The following is a 24,271-nucleotide window of genomic DNA, read 5'->3' on the forward strand; positions in this document are numbered from 1 at the left end:
GCCAGTGAGTCCTACTGCTGTTACCAGCCCTTTTTCCACCACACCCTTCAGAGCAGTTATAGAACCACAAGCAACCCAGAAATAGCAAAAAAGTAACATCAGCTAGGAAGGCTTAAGGACTCCCAAGGGAGTTGGTGGCAAAAGTAGAAAGATCTCAAATCAGAGTCTGTGAACTGATCCTCTGCATGCTTCCTGTTTTTAGATACTCCGTGTTGGGGTCACATGATAGTTTACTGGGTTATTAATTGGTTCCTTCTTTTTATTGCTGTAAAAGAAGGATTTTTTTTCCCTACGTTTCCCCTCCTTTACCGGAGAGGCTGAGTGCGAATGATATGAGCAACGTCCCTAGTTTTCTCCTAAATCTTATTAGCCCCGCCTCCCACAGTAGTTTCACTTCTCAGTTTAATCCAGTCTGAGTTAACTTCCTGACCCAGGAAGTGGCAGCTACAGAGGGGACCAGCAGCGAATATGTAAGTGTCTGAGCAGTGAAGGTTATGGAAAAGGTCCAGGCTAAGGTTTTCTCAGTGGATATGTGAGTGTGTACTGGTGGCAGGTGGGGTGGGGAATATATTTCCTGACAGCAGGGCCACTCCAACTCTGAAAATGGTCAGGACTTTCTTTGTTTCACAGCTCTCGCTTCTTTCCTGCTCCTTCTTTCACCAGACTTTACACCAAATCTCAGAAGATTCAGAACTTAGGTGAGTGGGGCCCAGGACAGTAACCCTGGAGCCTTGGAAGCAGGGGAGCCCCTTCTCCCCAGGAGCGCAGTGACCCTAGCAGAGAGGGGCCCGGTGTATCACTGGAGGAAGTAGCCCGCCAAGGAATACACGTCATCAGAAGAAATTCTGTGTGGCTTCAAGAGACTGATCTGGTTGTGACAGGAAATCAGCCTACCCGATAACTGTAATTAAATTACTGGTTTTTATTCTAGGCACTGCCATTTAAAAGAAGAATTACTCTTCAAACTTCCTCCTGACTCTGCCCTGTCCTAGAGCAGCTCTCAGGAGTAGGGGTGTGGGGACGGGCAGGGGGAGAGATGGGGGGTACAGGGAGAGCCCAGCTAGGTTCTCAGAAGAGGCAGGCTTTTTTGCTCCTGGCCACCCCTCTGTTGCCTATCCCTGGCCTCCCCCATCTTCTTTCTGCCTTCCCTACCTCCTTGGGTCTGCAAACTCTTTGTGTTGCAATCACTCTGAACATGTCTCTTGAGATAGGTCCTGTCCTGGAGAAGAGATATTAGTAGTAAACTGGGGGAGCTCTGATCCCATAGAAATAACTGCTCCTTAGGACTAAACCCTCTGCTCTGCAGCCTTCTTTCCAATTCTCATTCCCTCAGTTTAGGGAGAGGGCACAAAAAGGATAAACTAGTTCTTCTGGTTGTTCTGGTTGCCTTGATTGCTTCTATTACCCTCCTGGTTGGGTCTCTAGAAAGACCTTATTAACCAGGGAAGTCCCACTTAGGCACCCCTCTCTCTCTGCAGGAGAGAGAGGTATTCACTATTCTCCTTTCTCTTTCTTTTGCCTATTATACCTCTGCTCCTAAAAGCAAAAAAAAAAAAAAAAAAAAGCAAAAAAACCAAAAAACAAAAAACAACCGACCTTATTAACCAGTGTTGGTTGTTGTTCTTTGTGGGGGATGGGGGGGATCGAGGTGGAGTCAAATTTGATCGTCATGATTGTGTAGAAGCCAAGGGAACACTTCCTCTTTGCCTTCTGAAAGTTCACTGAAAAATCAACTCACAAAAGGCAGGCTAATTGGAGAAAAGGCATACAAATTTATTAACATGTACATGGGCTAGAATCACAGAGTGATTACCCCCTCTTCCAATGGGGGTAGATACTTATATAGTCTTATTTATAAATACTTATGTATCATAAATACTTATGTATTATACTTATGTATTATAAATTATTTATAAATACTTATGTATTATAAATACTTATGTATAAATATTTATAATACTTATGTATAAATACATAAGTATAAATATGTATGTATATAATATAAAAATGTTATTTTTATATATGTATAAATATATAAGTATAAAATATGTATAAATATATTTATATGTATAAATAATATTTGTATGTATGTATATATGTATACATATTTTTATATGTATACATATTTATATATGTATAAATACAAATACTAATATAGCCTTATATAAGTATACAGCCTTAAATATTTATATATCTATAAATACAAATACTTATATAGCCTTATTTCAGAGGGGAAGGGTGATATCAGGAGAGTATAGGTAATTCTGTTGAGGGGCAGTAAATGATTACTAGGGATAATAAATGAATATTCAGGAGGATGCATGAATGGAGGAACAGAGTTTAACTTGTAAATGGTTCTCTTTGGAAAATGAATGAGCCTGAGAGACAGACATTATTTTGAGAAAGTGTCTGATTAGGTCTGGTTACATTCTTAGTCCTCTTTTCTTCAGTACAAAATGTGATAATAGGAGTTGGAAGGAAAAACAATTGTTCTTTTTGTCTAGTCTGACTGGTCTTTGTGTAGATAGGGGAAAAGTCTCTTCCAGCATCTGCTGATCTCTAAGGGCCTTTAATTCAAAATACTCATTACACCAGGGAGTCATATATTGGGGTGAAGCTCCCCGTACTCCTTCAGTGGAATCTGTCACAGATCACCCAATTGCATGAGTGTTACTACCAATTACAAAGAGTAATTCTGGTACCAATTATTCTTTTTTTTTTTTTTTTAAGACAGATTCTCGCCCTTTCACCCAGGCTGGAGTGCAGTGGTGTAATCTGGGCTCACTGCAACCTCCCACTCCAGAGCTCAAGTGATTCTCCTTCCTCAGCCTCCTGAGCAACTGGGATTACAGGTGTGCACCACCATGCCCAGCTAACTTTTTGTATTTTTAGTAGAGATGAGGTTTTGCCATGTTGGTCAGGCTGGTCTCAAACTCCTGATCTCAGGTGATCCGCCTGCCTTGGCTTCCCAAAGTGCTGGGATTACAGGCGTGAGCCACCGTGCCAGCCTGGTACCAATTATTCTTGAAGTTGACTAGAATAGGAAAGAGTTTCACACTCCCTGAGTTCTCTCTTTTATAGCTTTTGTGAGGAAGCCTGCATTGTTTCTCCCAGCACTTGGTCCAAGGTAACTTTCTGTGATAACGGAATGTTGTATATTGAGGCTGTTATGTAGCCACTAGTCACATGCAACTATTAAGCAATTGAAATGTGGCAAGTGGAACAGAAAAACTAAATGTTTTCATTTTAATTTTTATTAAGTTAAATTTAAATTCCCATTCATGATAGTGGCTACTGTATTAGCTACACAGCTAGACGTTTATGTGTCCTCTAAATTCTAATGCATTTCTTCTTTCTGGAGAGAAGACTTTAGCTGGACATGGTGGCACATGCCTGTAGTCCCAGCCACTCTGCCAGGGTGAGGCAGGAGGATTGCTTGAACCCAGGAGGTCGAGGCTGCAGTGAGCGATGGTCATGCCACTGCACTCCACTACAGCTTGGGCAAGAGAGCGAGAACTTGTCTCATAAGCAAAGAAAAAGAGCCTGGGTGCAGTGGCTCATTCCTGTAATCCCAGCACTTTGGGAAGCTGAGGCAGGTGGATCACGAGGTCAACAGATCGAGACCATCCTGGCCAACCAACATGGTGAAACCCCGTCTCTACTAAAAAATACAAAAATTAGCTGGGGGTGTTGACACACCACTGTAGACCCAGCTGCTCGGGAGGCTGAGGCAGGAGAATCACTTCAACCCAGGGGGCGGAGGTTACAGTGAGCCGAGAATGCACCACTGCACTCCAGTCTGAGCGACAGAGTGAGACTCTGTCTCATTAGAAAAAAAAAAGAATTAGAAGACTGAGAAAAGAAAAATAGTTTAAAGCAGTCTGAGCTATGTGAGGTATGCAAAATTTATCAGGACCAGTGAGACAGGAGTATGGGTCTTCAGTTAAGACCCCATGTTTAAAAGCATTTTGTTACTGACTGGCTGCCTCATCTATTACCTACATGTTCCTGAGATTTGTAATAAAAAGAACAATGTATAGCCAATCAAAAGCTTATGCTATTTTAATGTAAATTCTTGGTAAACAATTTTAAAATGGCTTTAAAACTGCTTTTTTTTTCCCTTTAAATCACCATTTGCAACTGCTTGCTAACGAGGACAACTTGAAACTCTGCATCTGGGTTGCAGTTCTCAAACGAGGCCCAAACAAACTCAGCCTCAGCTTCTTCCTTTTAAGTCCTCTTTTCTTCAATACAAAATGAGATAATGGGGTTGGAAGGAAAACCTTCAAGATCTATGGAAGTCAGTAGCAGCCAGCTCATCACATAGAGGTGCAGGTGAGGTGTATTTTCATCATGGTAAAAATTCTGGCTGCTTCATCTCCATCTCTAGAGCCAATATTGGAGCTTTTCAATAAAAGCTATGGCCTCAACCACCAGCACCAAGAAGATGATGGAGGAAGCCACCTGCTCCATCTGCCTGAGCCTGATGACGAACCCAGTAAGCATCAACTGTGGACACAGCTACTGCCGCTTGTGTATAACGGACTTCTTTAAAAACCCAAGCCAAAAGCGACTGAGGCAGGAGACGTTCTGCTGTCCCCAGTGTCGGGCTCCATTTCACATGGATAGCCTCCGACCGAACAAGCAGCTGGGAAGCCTCATTGAAGCCCTCAAAGAGATGGATCAAGAGATGTCATGTGAAGAACACGGAGAGCAGCTCCACCTGTTCTGCGAAGACGAGGGGCAGCTCATCTGCTGGCGCTGTGAGCGGGCACCACAGCACAAAGGGCACACCACAGCTCTTGTTGAAGATGTATGTCAGGGCTACAAGGTGAGTGTGTGGGTCAGGGGGCCTTGGTAAGTACCAAATCTTATCCTGCTCCCAGGAGCTGAGATGATTTAGCCTGAAACCTAATATTATTGTTTGGAAATACAGCTTTCATCATGTCATTCTTCTGAAAAATAGTTTATGATGATTTCTTGCTAAATTATCTAGACTGTCCGTTCTGACCTTCAATGGGATGGTTGGACTCATCTCTATCCATTTGTGTTATGATGAATTTCTCCTTGCTTTAGAACAGGTTGTTCTCAAACCAAACACCCGCATTTTTTCTTGCTTCACACCATGAATATCATTTGAAAAACCACAATATGTAAAACCATGCAGTAGGGCCTGCAAACAGGGAAGAAAGACCCATTACCTTTTAGGTATCTACAGTCTAGTAAAGAAGATAAACCATCAAAAATGTCTGCCTGGAGGTCCCTGGTTTTGGTGGTGGGGAGGGACATTTAGGGTAGGGAGTGGTTCATCTCAGAAGTAACTCCTGAAGGACACATAAAAATTGAACACCTATTGGGGGATTTTCATTTGGGGAATGAAGGGTCAGTGACATTGAAAATATCACTCTGGTACCTATACTTTTTTTTTTTTTTTTTTGAGATAGGGTCTTGCTCTGTGTCCCAGGTTGGAGTGCAATGGTGCAGTCTCGGCTCACTGCAGCCTCAACCTCCTGGGGCTCAAGCAATCCTCCCACCTCAGCCTCCCAAGTAGCTAGGACTACAGGAATGCGCCACTATACCCGGATAATTTTTTTATTTTTTGTACAGACATGGTCTGGCTTTCTTGCTTATACTGGCCTGAAACCCCTGGTCTCCCTCCCATCTCGGCCTCCCAAAATGCTGGGATTAGAGGCATGAACCACTGTGCCCAGCTACTCTGGCATGTCTATAATAAAAGGAATATCAAGGAGTAAAATTCAAACTATCCATATAAGAAAGGGAGGAGAGGGCAGATTTTAAGCAAGATTCAGGAAGAAGAGTAAAAGATTTGGAAATGCTTGGTTGTGGAAGGTGAAGCAGAGGGAGAGGTTTTGTGTACCATCCAGGCTTCTTGCCAGAAAGCATATTAAGGAAGGAGGGACTTTGCTATTGGCAGCATGGAGGAATGGGCATAGTCCTGATGTCCTTTTTCCTTTTCTGTCCTGCCTAGATTTGAGGAAAATGTTGCCCCCTGTGTCAGGCTCCTTATTCTGTCCTCCATGAGACAGGTGGTCTTGTATGAAGGCTCTGAGTCCTTCTAAGGACATGTCAATCCTGACCCCCACTCAGCTCATGGCAGCTCTTCCTTAAACTCCATGGAACAGCTAATAACTGCAATGATGACATTCCAATTTGAATTACTTTTCCACCAAGTAGTAGGAAAAGGAGGCTGCTTATGTTGAAATTGAGTTTGGTCACTTACTAGATGGGCAATTTTGGGCACGTTATTTAATGTCTTGACACCTTGGTTTCCCCATCTGTAAATGGGGATAATAGCAGTGTCCTCCCTCCCTAAAACACACACACAGGAGGCGGTTATAAGCTTTGAGGACATTAAAATATAGAATGCATAGAATAGCACTTGACATATAGTAAGGACAATGCCATCTTTTGCTAAAACAGTTACATAGAGCCCTTTCCTGAGAATGCTCGAGAATTAATGAGTATACTTGTTGGGTTTAGAGAGGACAGGAGACAATTCTTTTAGCATTGATTACAATTAGCAATTTGGGTCAGCTTCAAATCACTTGGCATCCTGATTTTTCGTGACACGTAAGACACAAAATTTCATGTGTGCCAAACACTGGTATTGGTTTTGCTTGGTTCAGCATGTTATTTTACAAAATCTTTTAGATGATGATTACCTTGTTCTATATATAACTTTTTCCTGGCAGGACTCTAGTGGAGGGTGTAGCTCAGGCTCTGGGTCAGCAGATGAGGGTGCAATGCTCCACCAGCTGGCAGCCATAGCCCTTTGGGCAAGTTATTTTACCCCTTTCTTAGTCTCATTTTCTACAGCACAGAAATGATATTTAAAATCCTACCAACTATTCAGGGTTGCCAAAGGGATCAGTATGTTCCCGCACATATAGCCTTTAGCATGCTCTCTAGCAAAAAACAAGGAGGACTCAATAAATATTCACTATTATTCAAATATATCTTAGAAAACTGGGATTTCCCCTAGGTCCCTAATGAAGAGTCAAATTGAAGAGCCTTCACTGATCAAATTTTTCCTTCAGGAAAAGCTCCAGAAAGCTGTGACAAAATTGAGGCAACTTGAAGACAGATGTACAGAGCAGAGGCTGTCCACAGCAATACGAATAACTAAATGGAAAGTAAGAATCTGACTTCATTGATCTCAAGCTATTTTCCATTCTAGAGCTTAGGCGTAGGGGATGATTGAGGAAAATCACAATGATGATTTATTCTCACGAAACCAGATCAAAAAAATGAAACCCAAGGGAGAAACCATTATTTGTATTTATGCCCCTGGCTCCAGGTTTACATCCATGAGAATTTAGCGCCAACCCCTTCCATCTTTAAACCGTAGTTGGCTGGGATTCCTGATACTTCAGTCAGAAGAAGCAGAATTGGTATGCCTATTTACCTAGAAAAAGCATTGACTGGGTTTCAAACTTTAAATACCTCAAAATAAACCTGGTTTGCAGGCCTCAACTCATTACCCTGGCACTTCTACCACAGCAGAGCATCTGGCTCTCAACTTTACAGGTACAGAAACCAACCTTTGTGGACACTTACAAAACAGGATCACTCCAGATTGAAATTCATACTACTCAAGCTCATGAGGCTGATGAAGGAAATATACTTTATTTCTTTCTTTTTTAATTATTATTATTTTTTGAGATGGAGTCTTGCTGGAGTGCAGTGGTGCAATCTCAGCTCACTGCAACCTCCACCTCCCAGGTTCAAGCAACTCCCCTGCCTCAGCCTCCTGAGTAGCTGGGATTACAGGCATGCGCTACCACGCCTGGCTAATTTTTTGTATTTTAGTAGAGACAGGGTTTCACCATGTTGGCCAGGATAGTCTCGATCTCCTGACCTCGTGATTCACCCACCTCAGCCTCCCAAAGTGCTGGGATTACAGGTGTGAGCCATTGCACCCGGCCTATACTTGATTTATAAGTACATCATAAGTAATGCAGCAACCTACACACTTGCAACTACAAACTGCAGCGTCTCTCAGACTATTTCATGGCTGACCAACCTCCACATTATCAGAGCCACATTCTTTCATGAAAATATTTAGGTTCATGCAAAAGTAATTGCAGTTTTTGCCATTAAAGTAAAGGCAAAAACCACAATTACTTTTGCACCAACCATTATATTTATATAATTCACTAGCTTGCAGTAAAATCCCACAAAGCTGATTACCGATTTTCCCTCTTTCAGGGGTCCTTTCTAACTTCTACCCTGATCTTTTTTTGTGGATGTTGCTCTTGCGCTCCTGAGTATACTCTTAGTTCCCTCATTTCTAGGATCTTGGGCAATGGGGAAGACCTTGATTGTAACTAACATATATGAAAACCCGTCTATACAAGAGTTAAAGCTGTACCTGTCTCCTACACAAAAATTCCACCTCATCCTAAGTCAAAGACCCTTCTTCTACATCGTAGTCATCGAAACACTGTGTGAATTTATTTTTATTTTTTAATTTTTATATTTTTAAGGTAAGTAGAGAGTTTATTTGGGCCATGTTTGAAGACTGCAGTCCGAGAACATAGATTCAAGTTGCCCTGAATACACACTCCCACTGCATTAATTTAGACAGCATTAATGGAAATTGCAACTTTACATCTCCTCAGATGAGACTTTCACTTGATTTCTGTCAGTCTTACACATAGGAATGCTTAAGATGACCCTAGGGTAGTAGAAAAATATTTCTCAGTTAACCATAATAAATACCTGCCAAACTCAGAGCTCCCCCTGCCAAGAATTATGGACCCTCTTACCAGCCTGGTTGTCTTAAAATCCAGTCTTGGTAATGTTCATTATAAGCTTTTACTTCAAGAAAATCACTCAGACTCAGAAATCTAACTTCTTAAATCATAAGTAAAAATTTATTTTTATCCTTGTAACTGATAAAGTGTTTGAACTTGGCCCTAGTTTCATAATTAAGTTATCTAGCACTCCTAACCCAGCTTTTCCTGTGTCTTGGCTGAGGAATAAGGAAATTAATTGGGTGACTATAAGGAATCTGAGACAACCTCTTCCACGTCTGAGTGCCTGCCTCCCACACATGACCCTGCAGCACGAAACTGGGGACATTCTTCCAGCTTCAGTGACTCATGAGAAAATAATGTCCCAGTGGCTGATTGTGTGTGTGTGTGTGTGTGAAAATATATATAGCACTTAAGCATTTAACCACTTTTAAGTATACAGTTCAGTAGAATTAAGTGCTTTTACATTGTTACATTGTTGTGCAACCATCACCATTCCCATTTCCAAACTGCAGCTCAGTTTCATCTTTCATCTTCTAAACTGAAACTCACTACCCATTAAACAATAACTCCGTTTTCCCATCTTGTCAACACCTTGTAACCACTATTTTACTTCCTGTCTTTATGAACTTAACTATTCTAGATACCTTGTATAAGCAAAGTCTTACAATATTTGCCCTTTTGTTTCTGGCTTATTTTGCTTGAACGTCTTCAAAGCTTATCATGTAGTAGCGTGTGTCAGACTTTCATTCTTGTTTATCCATTCATCCATAGATGGACATTTGGTTTATTTCCACCTTTTGACCATACTTTCTTGACTCTAGGAGAAGGTACAGATTCAGAGACAAAAAATCCAGTCTGACTTTAAGAATCTCCAGTGTTTCCTACATGAGGAAGAGAAGTCTTATCTCTGGAGACTGGAGAAAGAAGAACAACAGACTCTGAGTAGACTGAGGGACTATGAGGTTGGTCTGGGGCTGAAGAGCAATGAACTCAAGAGCCATATTCAGGAACTGGAGGAAAAATGTCAGGGCTCAGCCCAGAAATTGCTGCAGGTGAGGCTGTTTATTTGGAGTAGGGAAAAAAGGTATGTTATTGTGCTATTAAAGGAGAATGATAATGAAGCATGGGAAGATAGAGTAATGTTTCTTTTAGATATACATCAGTGCCATCAGGCTAGCCTTCACTAATCTATGGGGTACCGTTATGTCAATTAGAAAAATAAACTTCTGAGGGAACATAGCTTGGCCAAATGGAACCATGGGATAACATCCACCACTGTTTGTCTCCTTGGCCCATGTGCACAGAACCTGGCTGTCAACTCTCTCCTGAAATACTCTGCTAGGTGACTGATGGGTGATGAAGTGGGGCAGCCAAAATGAGTGATAACCTGTTCCCTGATTTGCTTGTAGAACCCTTGCTCCAGAGCTGTTATGGTACAATCTACAGCTCTATCTGTATGAAGATAAACATCTGGAGCCATTAATTCTGGTTTTAACAAACAGGATTGGTGACTATACTGTAAGGTTGAGTGTATAGCATGATTGCTTTACCACTGTGTGATACCTGTTGCCACCATCTTAGTGGCCCAGTCTCAGGGCTGTGCATGGATTCATCGCTAAGGACCTTTATGATATGTGTTCTCTAATCTGGGCTCACTGTGAAGGAAGTCTGATCACCAAAAGCTAGTCTTGACAGAGGGAGCATGGACAAAGCTCCTGGCCCTCACGCTTCAGCAAGGATGAGAATAGATGCAAATGTTGATAAACATCCTGCCATGCTGAATCTCCCAGAAGCTGTAGGAATTATTCCATCTGGGTATCCATCAACATCTAAGACTTGTGGGAATTACTCTATTTGGGTATCCATCAATATCTAAGACCAAGGTAACTCTCTTTACTTCTTTGGAAAAAGCAAAGAAGAATAGCCCTGCATGACAAGCCCCATGAAATACTGATGTCCCCATGCTCACCTTTTCTTTTTGTTTCTTTATAGAATGTGAATGACACTTTGAGCAGGTAAGTCCTGTATGAATGCAGGACGGGAGGGGCGTGTGTATATAGAACTGGATGGAATGCACCACTGAAGAAATCTCTGGCCTCTGGTTGTTCTAGGAGTTGGGCTGTGAAACTGGAAACATCAGAGGCCGTCTCCTTGGAACTTCATACTATGTGCAATGTTTCTGAGCTTTACTTTGATGTGAAGAAAATGTTAAGCAGTCATCGAGGTATGTGCACTAAAGAATTCCTAAATACTGTGGATGGAAGGGGCCTTATGCAGTAACCAAGTTTACCACCTGTCCCTCAGCAGGCTCACAGCCAGAGAGGTTGTTTAGTTAATTTCAGTAGCGCCTTCATACTTTCTCTAGTTAGTATGATTCACTGCTTAGATGTGAGTGAGCATTGCATTCTGGTTATCTGCACAAACCTTTCAAATTCTTATTCTTTCACTTACTACCCATGTTACTCCAAGTGACTTGGTTTTCCCCTCTGAAAAATGAAAATATTAACAGCTCCCACTTCATTGAGTTGTCATCAAAATTAAATGCATCAACATGTACAAAGTGCTTAGCACCGTAACTGATAGATGATCATAATACCACATCCTGGTATTAGATCTGATCATAGTGTTTCTTATTAATAGATCAGTCAACTCTTAGAGCAATGCAAGAAAGGTAGGTGAGTATGACAGCCTATCATTCACATATTTTAGGAACTTGACTTAGATAACACAGATGATAAATGTTACAACCAATTTACAGATTCCGAAATGTTAGAACCATTTACTGAGTTTCCTGCTCCCTTGATTTTTTAAAATCAGTACTGACCATACTTTCACAAATTTGTATTCATAAGTACAAAATCAAAAAATCCCTGAAAATGGAAAGTTTTATCATGATTCATTGGGCTGCAAAAATGTGGCCTAACCTGAAATGATTTGGTGGTTATATTAGTTATCTATTAGTACAAACAAATTACCATAATTTAGAACCTTAATACAACACCCATATATTATCTCAATTTTTGTGGTTCAGGAATCTGGGCACAGCTTAGTTGGGCCCACTGCTTAGGGTCTGACAAGGCTGCAATTAAGATACTGGTCAGGCTGTGTTCTTACCTGGAGGCTAGGCTGAGGAAGAATCCACTTCGAAGCTCACTGAGGTAGCAGGCAGAATTTCTTTCCTGATGGTTGCAGGACTTTGGACCCTGGTTATTTCTGGCTATTGGCTGGAGGTTGCCCTCAGCTTCTACAGGCCACCCCTCAGCTCTTTGCACACGGGCTTCTAACATGGCCAGTTATTTCTTCAGAGAGAGCTCAGGAGACAGACTCTTTAGAGAAAATCTGATAGCAAGATGGAGTCTTACATAATGAAATGTAAACTTAGAAATTATATTCCATCATCTTTGCCATATCCTATTGGTCAGAAGCAATTCATAAGCCCTTCTCACACTCAAAGACAAGGAATTTTATGAGAGTGTGAACACTAAGAGGCAGAAATCATAGAAGGCCACCCTTGAGTCTGTCTTCCACAGTGGCCAACCCTGAACTGCACTGAGATGAGACTATTTAAAAGTCTTTATTTATCCCACTTAATTTGAATAAATGTTTTGCTGCAGATATATTGATGAATTTGATTACAAGGCTCTGCCTTAGGCCCTGATGGGGTTGAAATTTAGAGTATATGCATTTTTTTTTTGCCTTTATAACTTCTAAACTAATTTGAATTGCAAAGCCCATTTTGTTCCAGGGATTTCAGATAAGGAATTATAGACCTGTGTTCCCCTCAAATACACAACAAACAACAACAAAACCCAAAAGCACTCTGTATTTCATCCTATACAGATGACAGGAAGGAAGAACAAGACTTTGTGTAAGTTTTGCTGGGATTTCACTGAGTTAATTTGCCTACTCTCATCTTTTACAGAAGGAATCATAATACGGTTCAAGTGAAACTTTTTTTTTTTTTTTGGAGACGGAGTCTCACTCTGTCACCCAGACTGGAGTGCAGAGGCGTGATCTCGGCTCACTGCAAGCTCCACCTTCCGGGTCAAGTGAAACTATTTCTTAAATGGGCTTATCTTTTAACTAAATATTTCTCCCCTCTTAAACACTGTTTATTAAAATTTTTCTTTTTTTAAATTTTTTTTTGAGATGGAGTCTCACTCTGTTGCCCAGGCTGGCTTGCAGTGGCACAATCTCAGCTCACTGCAGCCTCTGCCTCCCGGGTTCCAGTGCCTCAGCCTCCAGGGTAGCTGGGATTACAGGTACGTACCACCACCCCTGGCTGATTTTTGTATTTTTAGTAGAGATGAGGTTTCACAATGTTGGCTAGGCTGGTCTTGAACTCCTGACCTCACGTGATCTGCCCACCTCAGCCTCCCAAAGTGCTAGGATTACAAGTGTGAGCCACTGCACCTGGCCTAAAATTTCTCTTATTACAAAAGTGATATGAATAAATTTTATTTTTATTTTTAAATGTATGTTTATTTTATTTTACATTGCCTTCAAGCAGATGCAACAGATAAATTTTAATCAGTCAAACAATATAAAGAATATAAACAGAAAGTTCAAGGTTTCTCCCACCCCTCTCCAATCTGACTTCTCTAGGTAGGGTAACCTATATCTTTCCCTAAGTTTGTACAAACACGTAATATATATAATCTGTCTCTTCTATGTTACTCGTTACTTTTTTATGTCTAATATTCCATAAGTATATAATAAATATATGTAACCATATCCCTACTGATGGAGCTTCAGGCTGTTTCTAGAACTTAGTTATTACAACGTTGCTACAATAACTTTCTAGTCCATGCACCCTTTTATCCTGGTACTTTCATTTCTTTTGGGAACATACCCCAAACTGGGATTGCTGAGGTTGTTGTTAATCTTAATATATGGTACCATATTACTTGACTCAAAGTTGTAACATAACTCCTACCAGCACCAGGAATAATGACCCACATATACTGAACACTTTTTAGTCTGTGACAGATTAGAAAAGCTTTACTTTTCTTGGTTTTTGTTTTATTATATCACAGTCCTCTCTATATGGGGCATTTTTGCTTTATAGATAAGGAAATATGACAGAGAGAGGTTAAATGAGTGTTGTAGGATCTCATAACTAGAAGGTAGGCGTAGAAAGAGTCTAGAGTCTAGAAAGCACTCTCTTACCATTCTGCAATGTGGCAGAAAATACAAAGTGTTATTTACTTATCTCTTTTAGACAGGTTCTTACTCTGTCACCCAGGCTGGAGTGCAATGGCCCCATCATGGCTCCCTGCAGCCTTAAATTCCTAGACTTAAGCAATCCTCCCACGTCAGCTTCCCCAGTAGCTGGGACCACAGGCAGGGACCACAGGCAAGCACCACCACATCTGGCTAATTTTAATTTTTTTTTTTTCTTCTTGTAGAAACAATATCTCTTTATTTTGTCCAGGCTGGTCTTGAACTCCCAAGCTCAAGCAATCCTCTCACCTCGGCCTCCCGAAGTGTTGGGATTACAGGCACAAACCACCATCTCCAGCCTGAAGTGTATTTAATCCACTGCCTTGTGGACTGGGCATTGAGGCTGTGTGTAGAGTTGGGTTTTTTTGTTGTTGCTGTTGCAAACAATACTACTGTGAACATTCTTATCCATGCTTCTTTGTGTCCTGTGAATGTTTCCTCCAGGGAGATACCTTGGAGTGACATGCTGGTGTGGGGGATGCACATCATAATTTTACCAGATACTACAGATCTTGAAATTGTTCCAATTCTACCCCACCAGCAATATAAGAGCTCTCACTCCTCCAAAACTCCCTGAGTCTTTACTTATATAATTTATGATTTTGATAGTCTTACGGATTTAAAAGGGTACCTAATTGTGTACTTAATTTGTGCTTTTCTGATTTCAGTAGTGAGATTGAGATTCTTTTTGTATGTCCATTAGCCCTTCAGGCTTCTGTGATTTACCCATGATTTACTGTGGTTTAATAATTTTTATTGGGTTATTTTCCTTATTGATTTATGGGAACTTATTATGGCTGATGTCTTCTGGCATGTGGATGGCATTTTGCATTTTCATCCTGTTTTATGATAAATAGGGTTTCAAAATTAAGTAGACACATTTTCCTTCAAAGTCTGTGTCTTCTGTTTCCAAAGAGCTTAGTCATCAGTGGGCAGTGAATTTTATCACGTAATTAATTTTATTAGCCCCATGTGTTATGCCTGTAGTTCCATCTACTGGGGAGACTAGGGCAGGAGGATCTCCTGAGCCCAGGAGTTCAAGGCTGCGGTAAGCTATGATCACACCACTGTACCCAGACTGGGCAACAGAGCTAGACCCTGTCTCTTAAAGGAGGAGGCCAGGTATAGTTGCTCACGCCTGTAATCCCAGCACATTGGGAGGCCGAGGCGGGAGGATCACTTGAGGGCAGGGGTTCGAGACCAGCCTGGTCAACATAGTGAAACCCCATCTCTACTAAAAACACAAAAATTAGCCAGACATGGTGGTGTGTACCTGTAGTCCCAGCTACTCAGGAGGCTTAGGCAGAATTGCTTGAACCCAGAAGGCAGAGGTTGCAGTGAGCTGAGATTGTGCCACTGGACTCCAGCTTGAGTGACAGAGTGAGACTCCATCTCAAAAAAAAAAAGGAGATGAAGGAGGAGGAGGAAGAGAAGGAGGTGGGGGAGGGGGAGGAAGAGGAAGAAGAAGAAAAAGACAAAAAAATTTAGCTGTCATCTATGCTTTGATAGCATCATAATGATGATGAAGACAATTGCTAGGTTAGTGAGAGGAGGCTACATACACACCAGAACTCTCTACGTGGAAAGCAAGTTCATATATTTTGTTAAGTATGTTTCATTGGAGACTTTCTTTTCCCGTAACTATGACCAGTGCTCTGCCAGCTCAGTCAACAACAACATCACATGTTGACTCCACACCTGGATTTTTGCTCCAATTGGTAATGAAATCATCCCACCAGTGTCTTCATAATATATATATACACACACACATATAGTATTCTCTCTATATATATTTATTTGTATGTTTATATCTATATCCTCCCACCTCAGCTCTCGCTCCATCTCCCAGCCTGAGTGGTGCAGCAGTGCGATTATGGCTCAACCAATGAGAGGATCGATGGCGATCCTCTCATTTCAGCCTCCCCAGTAGCTGGGACTATAGGCATGGGCCACCATATCTGGCTGATTTTTAAATTTTTTTGAGACAGCAAGTCTCTATATACTATAGATATATATATAGTATCCTCTAATATAGAGAGATATATATATAGATATATATATAGTATCTCTCTAATATAGAGAGAGGATACTATGTCTATATCTGTATCTATCTATCTTTCTATAGAGAATGAATACTATATATCTAATAATATGTAATACATATTATATATAAAAAGTCAAGCATTGATTTGTACATATTATATATAGATTACTGTGTGTATGTGTGTGTGTGTGTGTATATATATATATATATATTCCTTTTTTTTTTTTCAAGACAGGCTGTCACTGTGTTGTCCAAGCCAAGTGGTACAGTGGTGCGATCATGGCTTGACCACCTGGGCTAAAGTGATCTTCCCACCTCAGCCTCCCCAGTTGCTGGGACTACAGGCACAGGCCACAAAACCTGGCTAATTTTTAATTTTTTTTTGAGACAGGGTCTCCCTTTGCCACCCAGGATGGAGTGTAGTGGTGCAATCTTGACTCACTGCAACCTCCACCTCCCGGGCTCAAGTGATCCTCCCACCTCAGCCTCCTGAGTAGCTGGGACTATAGGTGTGCACCACAATGCCAGGATAATTTTTCATATTTTTTGTAGAGATGGAGTTTGGCCATATTGACTAGGCTGGTCTCAAACTCTTGGACTCAAGTGATTCACCCGCCTCAACCTCCCAATATGCTGGGATTACAGGCATAAGCCACTGTGCCTGGCCTGATTATTGTACATGTTTTTGATGTAACGTATTATATATGTCATATATGACAATATAAATGAATATATTAAACATTTGGTTTTCATTTATATATTGTAAAATACATATACTATACATATATAATATGTAGAACATATGCTATACATATATATGTATATGTTAACATATATAATACATATACATATATGTATAGATGCATATATAAAATTTGATTTGTTATTATTTATATTATTTTGTGCAGGAGTTCTATATCTGTCTATAAGCTGGTGCCATAATTTTTTATTCTTTGGAGGATTTGGTATGAGATTGTCATTACTCATGCCTTGACTTCTAAATTTCCTATAAAACTGACAAAATCCATTTTTGCTTGATAAAGATGCATGTTTTATTATCTGTTGGTAAAATTTAACGTAGTGATTTCATTTCTTTAATGTTAGGTCTGCCCATGTTTTGTTTGTTTCTTGAACGAGTTTTACTCAGAAATATTTTTTCTAGGAAGTATTAATTTTGTCAATGCTTTCAATTTTATTAGTAGCATAAGATTTATTATCAAGTTCTGTAGTATTTAAAAATTTTCTGTATTCATTCCGTTTGTGCCTTCTTACTTTGATAAATCTCATTAGAGGTATGTCTATTTTATTTATTTTTTTTTAAAGATGCTACTTTTTTCTTTTTTTTCCTCTTTATTGCATTCTGGTTTTAACTTCACTGTTACATTGTTTAGTATCTATTTTTTCTTTTTAAAAAAATTATATTTGGGTTTTCTATGTTCTTTTGAACATTTAAATTAGATGCTTAGCTCATTAATGTTCAGTTTTTCAGTTTTTCTAAGATAAGCATTTAAAGCCTACAAATTTTCCTTAAAATTCTGCTTTAGCTCCATTGTATATTTTTATAAATAACATTTTATTATTGTTCCATTCTATATGTCTTCTAATGATTTATTAGTAGTTTACATTTCCTAATATTTAGAATCTTTTTAGTTGTCTTTTTATTATTGGTTTATAATCTTATATTGAGACTAGAGAAAATGATCTGTGTAATACAGATTTATTGAAATTTGTTCAGACTGTTTTTTGACTATTATTTACTCAGTTAGCACATGTTCCATCTGTACCTGAAAAAACTGCATATTCTCTGCTTACTATTATTAAACAATTACTGAGCTTTATGTATTGACTATGAGATTGGGCTTCTTAGATTGTTCAGACCTTCCATATCTTCCCTTAATTTTTTCTTTTGATCTGCCTGATCTATCAATTATGGAAAGAAGAATGTTAAAATATCCGATGATGATTGTAGATTTGTCAATTTCTCCTATAATTCTACAGTTTTTGCTTTGTATATTAACACAATTTTAAGCATGAATGCACTATATTACTAGTGCATTCACGTTTAGAATTGTGTTATCTTTTTTAGGTGACTCCTTTCATTCTTCCCTTTTTTTTTTTTTTGAGACAGAATCTCGCCCTGTCACCCAGGCTGTAGTGTAGTGGCGAAATCTCAGCTCACTGCAACCTCTGCCTCCCCGGTTCAGGTGATTCTTGTGCTTCAGCCTTCCAAGTAGCTGGGATTACAGGCATGTGCCACAACGCGCAGCTAATTGTTGTATTTTTAGTAGAGCCAGAGTTTCACCATGTTGGGCAGGCTGGTCTTGAACTCCTGACTTCAAGTGATCCTCCTGCTTTGGCCTCCCAAAGTGCTGGGATTACAGGCATGAGCCACCACACCCGGCCCTCCTTCCATTCTTAATAATGCTCTGACTTAATATCTTTTGATATACTTACATAACTACAACAGTATATGACTATATTATCTATCTTTTAACTTCCAATCTTTCTGTATGTTTTTGTTTATGTGTCACACCAATAGATAGGTGGAATTTTAAAAATCCAATTGATATTTTTTCTCTTAAGTGGTATCACCACCCTGTAAACATTTAAATTTCTCAACATGGGTTTGCCTGGGTCATTCAGGTAATATGAATTGAAACCCCAAACTTCTGTGAGTCAGGCTGATTAAGAGCTGACTGAATAGAGTTTGAAAAAGACGGTATTTACAAAGGTGAGGAGTTGGGAAATCCACAAGGAACAGGAAGCGCCCAGAGCTAGGAACAGTTAGAGAGCCATCAAGCTAGGAACAGTTAGAGAACCATCACCTCCTCTGGGCCTCAAGTGGCAGGTGTAGGGAGCTGTAACTTACACAAGAGCGTGCCCAGAGGCAGAGGAATGCAGACCCTCCAAATCACAGCCAGTGGCATGGGACTGGGGTACTGAATACTCACTCCCAAGGCTGCTGCTTTGTGCCCTATAGTCTCCTCTGGTGCTTCCTATTGGCTGAACCAAGCAGAAGCCAGAGGGCAGAAAGCCTGGTTAATGTGTCCACGTCAGCCTTCCCGGGCACAGAGCATGACAGGGAAAAATGAGGGAATGATTTGGAAGAACAAACAGAGCATCCAGCACAGGAGATGTTTCTGAATACTTGAATTCCTTAATTGTCACAGACCAACTGAGCAATATTTAACTCAGTAGCACAGTGGTTTCTTAACTCTCTTGTTAGAACATCCTATTACCATTTTTTATTTTTAAAACTGCATACTGTCCAGTATCTCACTTTAGGTTATCAGAGTTTTTTTCTGTCTTGTTTGATTCTAGTCTGATATTTTTCATGTATGTTGGTCCTTAGTGTATTATTATCTCATACTAATGCTTATGGAACATTATCTGAGGGGAAAGAGAAGAGCTTACAATTAAAAGTCATGGGACTAGGCATGTGTCATGAGACCTGGGTCTTCCAATAACAAGCTAAGACATTAGCTGAGTCATTTTCCTTCTCTGATTCCCAATGTTGGTGGTTATTCGGTAGAGAAAGGAAAAGGTATCTTTCTGCTCAACTGTTTCATGATTCCTGGAAGTCCTGCATGGGAGAAGAACTTTGGACAGGATGGTAACCATATTAACTGGTTAGTTCTGTACCTTGGCATCCCTGAATAACTAAGACGAAGATGATGTCGATGATATCATTATCACTGCATGTTGCTAGAAGAGCTGAGGCAGGACTCGTTCTCTGTCATAATGTAAAAGAGTCTTGGAAGATGTCTGGGATCCAGGGTCCAGAACCCCTCGTGGCCTTTGGAACACCAAACTCTGTGCCAAAGGGTCGAAGGCTGCCCTGCCGCACCACAAATCTAAGCCCAGGGCCTAAAACCCCTTGTGGCTTTGATGGAACCCAGGGCTCAGGGCATAAAACCCCTCATAGCATCTGGAATGTGCACAGACTTGTTGGTTCCTTGCTTCTTACTCATAAACATGTCCTCCATTATCTCAAGCAGCAGACCATATTCTATACGTGTCAAAGAAAATGCTAAACCATCACAGCTACGCTTAATGTACCACTACCTTTCTACCCCCATGTCCTCACGCCCTCACCTGTTTACCCTCACATCCTCACCACCTGCTTCTTTGTTTGATCACCAATAAATAGTGTGGACTCCCAGAGCTCGGGGCCTTCACAGCCTCCAATCTAGCACTGGCCTGCTGGACCCACTGTATGCACTCTTAGCTTGTCTTTTCTCATTCCTTTGACCTTGCCGGACTTTGTAGCCCCCACGGCCTGGTGTCGGCTCCAATCACCCCAACAACTACCACTTATTAGGTGCTTACCATGTACCAGGAATTTTACCAAGCATTAAGCAAACATAAGCTTGTTCAATCCTACCCACCATTCTCTGCAACAACTATGGTAATTTCCACTTTATAGTTAACAAACTGAGGCTCAGAGAGTTAAATGATTTGCCTAAGCTCACACAGTTTATAAGAAACAATACTTGGGTTTGAACACAGGCTGGTTTTATTGAAAATAACTTGTGGCTGGGCATGGTGGCTCACACCTGTGTAATCCCAGCACTTTGGGAGGCTGAGGCAGGTGGATCACTTGAGGTCAGGAGTTTGAGACCAGCCTGGTCAACATGGCAAAACCCCATTTCTACAGAAAATTTTAAAAAATTAGCCAGTTGTGGTGGTGCGCACCTGTAGTCCCAGCTACTCAGATGGCTGAGGCAGGAGAATCGCCTGAGTCTGGGAGGTGGAGGTTACAGTGAGTTGAGATAGTGCCAGTGTACTCCAGCTTGGGTGACAGAGCAACACTCCGTCTCAAAAAAATAAAAAATAAACTAAAATAACTTGTGTTCTTCACACCAACAAAAGTACTTTTGTTTGTTTGTTTTGTTTTGTTTTGCAGTTAATGTGACTCTGGATCCAGATACAGCTCATCATGAACTAATTCTCTCTGAGGATCGTAGACAAGTGACTCGTGGATACACCCAGGAGAATCAGAACATATCTTCCAGGAGATTTACTGCCTTCCCCTGTGTCTTGGGTTCTGAAGGCTTCACCTCAGGGAGACGCTACTTTGAAGTGGATGTTGGCGAAGGAACTGGGTGGGATTTAGGAGTTTGTATGGAAAATGTGCAGAGGGGCACTGGCATGAAGCAAGAGCCTCAGTCTGGATTCTGGACCCTCAGGCTGTGCAGAAAGAAAGGCTATGTAGCACTTACTTCTCCCCCAACTTCCCTTCATTTGCATGAGCATCCCCTGCTTGTGGGAGTTTTTCTGGACTATGAGGCCGGAGTTGTATCCTTTTACAATGGCACTACTGGCTGCCACATCTTTACCTTCCCAAAGGCTTCCTTCTCTGATACTCTCCGGCCCTATTTCCAGGTTTATCAATATTCTCCTTTGTTTCTGCCTCTCCCAGATGACTAAGGAAAAGAGCAGAAGCTCCTTGGTTTAACCAGCACAGAGAAAATTATATAAATCCCATAAGGGCAGACGTTTGGTCTGTTTTTTTCGCTGTCACTTCCTTAGTACTTAGAATAGTGCTGGGATTTTAGTGGATATATAATTGATTTATGTTGAATATATGGATTAGAAACTAAAAATACTAAAAACTAAATACTAAAAACTAGAAACTAAAAATAAAATGGTTAACCTGGACTGGGGCAAAGCAAGATAATAGCGATGATCATACATTGCTGTCTCCATCCATCTTTAATGGGTCAGGGCTTTGATTTCCAAGGGTCTTCAGGTGATGAGTAGTGGTACCCACAGGTCAGAAGGTCTGCGTTCTCCTAATTTGTTTGCTGCCATTTGAACTCATGTGGGGAATGAAAGAAAGCTGCAATTATCTGCCAACTGCATTTAAAACCAAACAAAACAAAGAGGAAAATCAAAATAACGTTGACTCTTCCAACCACTGACGTGTTGTTTAATAATCTAAGCAGCAGTCCTGGAGGCTACCAGACTTCCCAAGTTCTACCTGAGAAATAGCCAAGCAAAGTGTGAGAGAAGGTTTAAGAATGACTTACAATGAGATGCTTCAAATGAAAAGGGAATTATGAGTAAAACTGAACTTGGAAGGGGGATTCAGTTCTGGAAAAGAAGTTGATATTCTCCAGTCTGCTAGGACCAGTTACCTTGAGATATTTTAAAATCTCAGTAAATAGTTATTGCTGAAATGACTGTTGGTAGTTCTCATTATGATTCAGAGAAGATCAAATAGACCTTAACTTCATTTTGAAAAAGACCAAATTACCATACCTGAGTGGGTAATGACAGGACTACAACTAAAACATAAACAACATTAATGATGACCACAAAAAGTCACAAAATTGCTAAATGTTATAATTTAGAGTTGATATAAAAACTGATGGCCAGGCGTGGTGGCTCACGCTTGTAATCCCAGCACTACAGCAGGCTGAGGCCCCGGGATCACTTGAGGTCAGGAGTTCAAGACCAGCCTGGCCAACATGGTGAAACCCCCGTCTTTACTAAAAATACAAAAATTAGCCAGGCATGGTGGCAGGCGCCTGTAATCCCAGCTACTCGGGAGGCTGACGGAGGAGAATTGCTTGAGCCTGGGAGGCAGCGGTTGCAGTAAGCCAAGATCGTGCTGTGCCTCAAGGAAAAAAAAAAAAATTGATGTTTATTGATATTTGTTGAGGTCCTATGACATCACCTCTGAGAATAGGAGAAATGAAGCAACAGTTGTGTCTAGATGTCAGAGGCATGGCTGGGCCTCCATCTCTGCCTAAGGGAAGACATAAAAGAGTTCAGACTATTGCCCATGTTCCCCAGGGTCGGAAGTTCTAATGATGATGATAGAGGCTAGGTTGTAACTCGCAAGTGAAGGGTAGCAGAATATGCCATCTTTGGCATAAGTATTTTGAGCTGAAGACGATTGAGAAAAAAATAGATTAAAAACAAACAAACAAACACCTCTGCGCTCTCCCTGTTTGCTTAAAAGCAGGATATGAAATTGTGAAGGCATCCTCCTACTCCAGGAAGAACAAAGGTTAGTCACCAGAGACTTTAGACTCTTATCAGCCTGGACATAGTACCAGAGAAGTCTTATTTAAAAAAAAAAAAAGGAAAGAAAAAGTTGCCTTCCCACAATTTACTGCGCTAGTAACTCAAAGTCCTTTTTCTCTTCCTTATCACTTAAAAAATGTATTGTTTTGTTAAAATGCTATATAGGCCCACGTTCTAAATCCTCTTTTGAGTATTCATCTCAGTACTCCCCTGTGTTTGTGCAATGCACATGTTAATAAACTTCTCTTTGTTTCTGTCTTGTCAATCTGTCTTTTGTTAGACTACTTTATAGGGCCACAGATGGATAACCTAAGATGAATAGAAAAAAAGATTTTTCTCCCCAATAGAAGGATTATACCCCAGTCTTACTTGTTCTCTATCCCTGTAGTCTGAGTATGCTGACCCAGACTTGGGGAATAGGACCCAGTGGGTAACCAAGGAACCCCAACTTTGTGCAGGATCAGTGAAGATGTAATCTGGATATTCATAAACTCTTCTCTACCTTTTGGCATCCCACAGTCCTGTGTTATCTAAGTGTGGTCTTCCCCAGAAAGGGGAGGCCTCCCTAACATTGTCAAAGTCTAGCATATGCTGCTCAGAGGAAATTCTATATCACTAAGCATGTAGATTACTGAATAAGAAAGGATGATAACAAAATAAACATTTAATTAAATAAATGTTTTAAAAAACCTGTGGAAACCATAAAGAAGGCCAGAATAAAGATAAAATTGGACAAATTGGACATTAATTGGGGTGCAGGAAAGCTATGGAAAGAATATAAGTCCTGCTAGATAAATCATTAGCTATTCTAATAAAGAATACAGAAAAAAAATAGGAACAAAAGAATATGTACTGGAATAATTTTGAGAGTAATTTGAAGAATCAGATGCAAATAAATTTGAAAACTTTTGATTAAAATACTTTTTAAAAAGAAACAAATGGCCTAACTGACCCAAGAAAGGAAAGAAAATATAAACAGACTAATAAATACAAAATGAAATTCAGACACTTACAGAGCGTCCAGGCATGGTGGCTCACACCTGTAATCCTGTCACTTTGGGAGGCTGAGATGGGAGGATCACTTGAGGCTAGGAGTTTGAGACTAGCCTGGGTAAGGCCCCCATCTCTAAAAGAAAATAAATTAGCTGGGCATGGTGGCAGGTGCCTTAGTCTCAGCTACTCAGGAGAC

At 40.5% G+C, this 24,271-nt stretch overlaps 1 protein-coding gene across 4 annotated transcripts; it reads left to right on the forward strand.

Annotated features, from left to right (window-relative positions):
* The first annotated feature begins 317 nt into the window (after window positions 1-317).
* Window positions 318-23,347, forward strand: TRIM38 (tripartite motif containing 38). Of its 4 annotated transcripts, XM_038005786.2 has the most exons (8): window positions 320-470; window positions 4,156-4,300; window positions 4,391-4,831; window positions 7,059-7,154; window positions 9,602-9,832; window positions 10,773-10,795; window positions 10,892-11,004; window positions 20,954-23,347. In XM_038005786.2, exons 2-8 carry the CDS (start codon window positions 4,265-4,267, stop codon window positions 21,475-21,477), a joined length of 1,464 nt encoding a protein of 487 aa, XP_037861714.1. In that variant the 5' UTR covers window positions 320-470; window positions 4,156-4,264; the 3' UTR covers window positions 21,478-23,347. The 4 variants fall into 4 exon arrangements, with proteins under 4 accessions (XP_037861715.1, XP_037861714.1, XP_007971690.2 ...); XM_038005787.2 differs by lacking the exon at window positions 7,059-7,154 and having other exon boundaries at window positions 318-470; XM_007973499.3 differs by lacking the exon at window positions 4,156-4,300 and having other exon boundaries at window positions 321-470.
* Window positions 23,348-24,271: the final 924 nt, after the last annotated feature.

This window comes from Chlorocebus sabaeus, chromosome 17 (assembly GCF_047675955.1).
Source record: "Chlorocebus sabaeus isolate Y175 chromosome 17, mChlSab1.0.hap1, whole genome shotgun sequence".
NCBI classification, from domain to species: Eukaryota; Metazoa; Chordata; class Mammalia; order Primates; family Cercopithecidae; genus Chlorocebus; species Chlorocebus sabaeus.